The following is a 5810-nucleotide window of genomic DNA, read 5'->3' as shown; positions in this document are numbered from 1 at the left end:
AGCTCCCAAGCATGTGTGCAAAAGTCTCTCTCAGCTGCAACACTGAGCATCTTCTGTCTGTGAGCTCTTACAGGACTCCAGTGATTTAATTAAGACCCACACTGAGTGGTTGGGGTAACACCTCTATGGAAATAATCTAATCAAAGTATTTATTACCTAGAGTTGGGTGAGTCACATCTCCATGGAAATAATCAAAATACTCTACCCAATAAGATTGGATAAAATATCATGTCTTTCTGGGGGACATAATATATCCAAACTGGCACATTCCACCCCATGGACCCCAAAAAGACATGATATTTCCATACACAAAATGCATTCATCCCATCACAATGTAACAAAAGCTCAAATCCTGACAGTAACAATAGGTAAGCACAAGAGCCCATCAAAATCAGTTACAGACATGGTCTGTCCTAAGGCAAAATTCCCCTCTGGCTATGGACCTATGAAACTCAGAACAAGCTATCTGCTTTCAATATACAAAGGAGGGACGGTCCTAGGATAAACATTCCCATCACCATAGGGAGAAATTCAAAGAAAAACAGGGTTCATGGGACCAAAACAGTTCCTAAAACCAGGGCAAACTTCATTAGATTTCAAAGTCTTAGAATCATCCATCAAACTACATTTTATCCTCAGGGCTTGAGAGAACTGCAGTCCCACACTTTCCAAGGAACTTCATGGCAGCCCTTTTCCTCCAAATGCTGGGGTGATTACTTCAGCATATCCATGCATTGGGGAGACCACCTTCTTCTTAGCCTCATCTTCCTCAATTATTGGGTGCCACCCAGACTCTGCCTCTCTGAAGCAAATGTTTTCCCCTCTCTGAGGAGTGGTGGTAGCCAGGCTCTCCCCAATCCCTGGAAAATGTGCTTTAGCCTCTCTGGAGACCTGGGCAGCAGCACTCTTCCTGAGCATTGAGGTGGAATGCCCACCCTCTGCCGCTGGGGCAAACTCACCCTTTCCATATGCATGGGTTTCTCTGCCCTCCTTACCCAAGATTTCTTGACTCCAGACCTTAATTTCCATGGTTCTGTCTTTGAAAAAAATTTTCCTTTGATTTGTCCCTTCTCTGTATCCTCCAGTCCAGATTGGTAGTGGTTCCATCGATACAGATCTTGCAGAAAATTTGTTGGCTTGGCATGCAGCTTACAGGGGTCGAAACTGTCAGACAATAGGACTTTTCACAAGTCCTTTCTGGACAACTCCTTTTCCAATCCTGGCTTGTACTGTAATGGCTGGCTGGTTCCATGTTTTGTTAAATCCTCACATGGCACTCGAGCCTTTGGGGTTCCACTTTGTGGAAGCTCAGTTTTCCAGATTATAAATTTCTGGTTTCTTTGAACCCAAGTGTCAGTCTCAGCTTGTCTCTTTCCTCTTCTATTTGACTATAAGCTGTAAGGAGAAGCCAGGCTGAATTTTTTACTTTTATCTTGGAGATCACTTCAGTTAAGTATCCCAGCTCATTGCTTTCAAATTCAGCCTTCCATCAAACACCAGGACAGAATTTTGCCCAGTACTCCACCACTTTAAAGCAAGGATCACCTTTCTTCCAGTTGTCAATGATACATTCATCATTTCTATTTAAGGCCTCATCAGCAATAACTTTAGAATCCATATTTCTACTAACAATCTCTACCAAGCAATCAAGGTGTCTTCCATCAAGCACTGCCTTTCCTAAGTTATCAAAGTTAGCATTACAGTGATTAGACAAACTAAGGTTGTGATGCAAAGAGGAAAACATAGTACACCTATTGGAAAACTTTTTGCAAACTTTATCTAAAACTGTGGGGAAACATTTGAAAAATTCAAATTGTGGAATATTTTTATGAGGCAATTGACTCAAATTATTTAAAAACTTAAATGTCATTCATGGAAAAAAAGGCAAGATTTTTCTTCTAATTTAAAGATTCAAAAATATTCATGATAATGAAAAGTAAATAGTGAAATTTCCTGAATCCTTGAGGCAAAACTAAATAACTTTAGAGGACAAAGTTGGGACAATTGTGGAGAATTTCCACATGAACTGTTTATTAAAGGGTACTGAATTATTAGTAAATTTCTTGGATGTGATTATGATATTATTAAATGGGAAATGTCTTTCTTCTTTTGAGACAGGTTGGAGTATTTCAGAGCAATAAACAATAAGGTCAGTAATTATAGGTATATGTATTATATGTATATATACACACATAAGGAGAGGAAAAAAGCACATTTTTAACATTGTTTAAATTTGGTTAAAATATATATGGTCATTAATTTTTTTAACTTTCCTGTAGGTTTAAAATTTTTTAAAACAAACTGGGAAAAAGCCATCATTCATATCTCTGTTGAATCTCTGCCACATTTCTCTTTGCACCTCACATCTTAGCTTCATGAAACTTGACCTATCAAGCAACTTTTACTTCTTCATGCTATACATGGGATAGCATTGTAGTTAAAAACATAGGATTCTGGCCTAGATGGCCTGGGTTGATACCTGCATTCCACCATAGCCTTTCAATGTGAAATGGATACATAACTACTAATAAAACCATAAGGCTAATGAAAAAGTAGGCAAAGGACATGAACAGATGATTTCCAGGAAAAATAAAAATGGTCAATAAATGTATGAAAAATAGCATAATAGTTTATATACAGGTACTCTATTTTTCTACACAATTTTTCAGTAAACATGAAACTTTTATAATAAACAATATAAACAAAATAAAAATATTTAAATTCACTAGTATTTAAAGACATAAGTGTCACATTATTTTCTATGTTACATACTTGGGAAATTTTATTGAAGGCTTATGTATATCAGGCACTGTATGGAACACTGATAATATAATACCAAATATGACATCATCAATGTTCAAAAGAAAAGCAAAAGGTTTCATATACTATACAAAATTTGTAATTTAGTATTGTTCTTCTTTAAAATGTGCTTATATCTAAGCACACTTCAGCCCTCTTCATGTATTATGTGAATTAAAGTGGTTAATAATCTTGTTTCTCATCTGTCTTTCAACTCAAATCCAAGAAGATTTCAAAATAGAGCTCCTTACATGAATTCAGTTTCTTTAGACTGGCATTACTATTCTCAGTAACCTTTCACACTTCCATCATTATTTCCCACATTCACCAAAAGTGCTCACCCACAGCTCTGCCAGCTTTCTTATTATGTCCAACCATTGTTCATAGCCCTGATCCTCCAATCCTGGGGTCAAACATTACATAAACATTGACTCTGCTCATGCTATTATTCCTGTTTTTCCCCCAGATATTAAAAAATATATATATTTCCAGTCATTAACACACATTTACCTCTAACACTATTTTAATGAAATACCTCAGGCTGGACTGATATCCACTCTCTGAGCTCCCAGTATTGTTTGTGTATAATCTCCATCACTTTTAATTCATATATATATGTATATATACACACACGTGTGTGTGTGTGTGTGTGTGTGTGTGTGTGTGTGTGTGTATTCAAGATCTGCCTTAGGTTGTAACATTTTGTGATTAACTGTAACTTAAGCTACTGTGAGTAGAACTGTAAAATATTATGGGGATAAGGCAGCACTGATCCAAATTCCAAGTGACCAAGAGGAACTTGATTCTTCAAACTGTGAGTTATGCTCTGGAAATGCATGAAAAATAATGCCTTACAGTTTGGTATTTAATACATGTGAAAGTTCTAAAGTATTACCTAGCAGATGTGAGGTTCACAGAAAGTATTTTTTTCTTTCACTTTTACTTTTAGGGGATCAATAAATATTTTTTTCAGATGCTTGCACTGATCTCCTTATTTCTGCTAACGATAGGATTATAACATAATTTATATTGGAAACATTACAGATTAGAGGAATTCCTAATAACAAACAAGACAAGTAAGGACAACAGGGAAACAAACCGTTTATTTAATTGAAATATTAGAAATTACACAGTCATGCAAGAATAACTAATCAAGCTACATGAAAATATTCAAATCCATAGAGATTTCAACATAACTAGCATTGTTTGAAACTATAAGGTGATAAATCCTCATTATAAAGATACTTTATTCCAGAGAGCTTGAAAGAGTACAAATCTAAGACTAAAAATAAAAATACATTTGATTTGAGAATACATATTATACATGAATCCTTATTCAAGCATAATTTCTAGAACAAAAACAAAACTGATAAACTCAAAAGCACAGCTTACATTTGATAGATGCTGTTTACATGATTAACATATGAGATCTTGGAATATGACTGAATTTCTAAATTAGACAGTCCATGGATTTATCACATTAGTAAAATTATAAACTGGATTCTATTCTTAATATTTGCTAGCAGTGTTGAACACTGCAACTGCATTTTAAGGTAATTTGTAACCCCAGGTGTAGTCATTTACCTCTTCCTAATGAATTTATGAGCTTAACTTTTGAAATACATCTCAGTAGAAATACTACTTTCTGCTTTATGTATCCATATATACATTATTTGACTCACAAGCTAATATTTTACTGATTTAATGTCTTACATACAAAATAACCACTTTATATTTGTTGGCCATCCCTTGACTTTGAAAACAGTTTTAATCATATAAAAATCAGTTTCCTACAGGATGTGATGTTTGTTTCAGAATTTTATGAGATTTGTTATTCATAATTCCTTTTACAACATTTATCACTTTCTTATTTCTTAGACTATAAATAAAAGGGTTTAAAAAAGGAATTACTAGAGTATAAAAAACAGCAACAGGAATATCTTTATCTTTCTCTTTAACCGAGCTTGGTTGAACATAAACAAATAGAAGAGAACCATAAAATATTGAGACAGAGAGAAAGTGGGATGCACAAGTCGATAAAGCTTTGCCTCTTCCCTCTCTGGATTTCATTTTGAAAATAGTGAAAAGGATGAAGAGATAAGAGATTAAAACTGTGGTAATAGTAAAGATTTCAACTGACCCCCCAAAAATAAGTATCATCAGGGCATTGATATAGGTATCAACACAAGAAAGTCTGTACAATGGAAACACATCACAATAAATATGATTTGATGAGAGCCACAGAATGTTAACCTAAACAGTAACCCTACATGAATCATTGGATGCAGGCTTCCAGCTATGTAGATCCCTGTGGTCATCTGAATGCAGAGTTTCTTTGACATCCTGGTGTGGTACTGCAGTGGACTGCATATTGCCACATACCTGTCATAGGCCATTGCTGCCAGAAGAAAGCAGTCTGTAGTTTCAGCAAAACAGAAAAAATAAAATTGTGCCATGCATTCACTGAGGGAAATCATTTTATCTTCTGAAAAGAAGTTCTGTAACATCTTGGGGGTAACAGCACAGGAACAGCAGGAATCCATCAGAGCCAGGTTGCCCAGAAAGATGTACATTGGTGTGTGAAGACGATGCTCCACATAGATCAGTGCCACCAAACCAAGATTCCCCACCATGGTGATCAGATAGATGCCAAAGAACAGTATAAAGAGAAGGGGCTTCAGCTCTGGTCGATCAGTAAATCCTGTGAGGAAAAATTTCATTGTCTCAGAGTGATTATCTTTGATCATTTCCACCTTCTGTGTTGAGATAGGAATTATGGAGAAATAAGATTCTAATTTATTATATGTATATTTTTCCTTTGAATTTGCCTTTGTAAAACAGTCTGAGGACTTTCTTCAATCATCCTCTGTTCTCTTCTGAATACAGGCACACATACTTCTAGGGCACAGCATCTCCCCTAAAATCAGCTCCGGGACCTCAAGCTATGAGGTCAAATTTCATAGGCTTGTTTTGATAATTACAAAGAAAGTGCTTAGAGTAGTAAATATTTT

General features: G+C 35.5%; 1 protein-coding gene across 1 annotated transcript; it reads right to left on the bottom strand.

Moving 5' to 3' along the window:
* Positions 1-4581: 4581 nt before the first annotated feature.
* LOC119532486 (olfactory receptor 5K1-like) lies at positions 4582-5546 on the bottom strand. Its single transcript, XM_037834988.1, is given in 2 exon segments — positions 4582-5030; positions 5033-5546. Coding segments are annotated over 2 exon segments (963 nt in total).
* Positions 5547-5810: the final 264 nt, after the last annotated feature.

This window comes from Choloepus didactylus, chromosome 1 (assembly GCF_015220235.1).
Source record: "Choloepus didactylus isolate mChoDid1 chromosome 1, mChoDid1.pri, whole genome shotgun sequence".
In the NCBI taxonomy this organism is placed as follows: Eukaryota; Metazoa; Chordata; class Mammalia; order Pilosa; family Megalonychidae; genus Choloepus; species Choloepus didactylus.
Note: the sequence above shows the minus strand (reverse complement) of the source record. Positions and strands in the feature narration are given on the sequence as shown.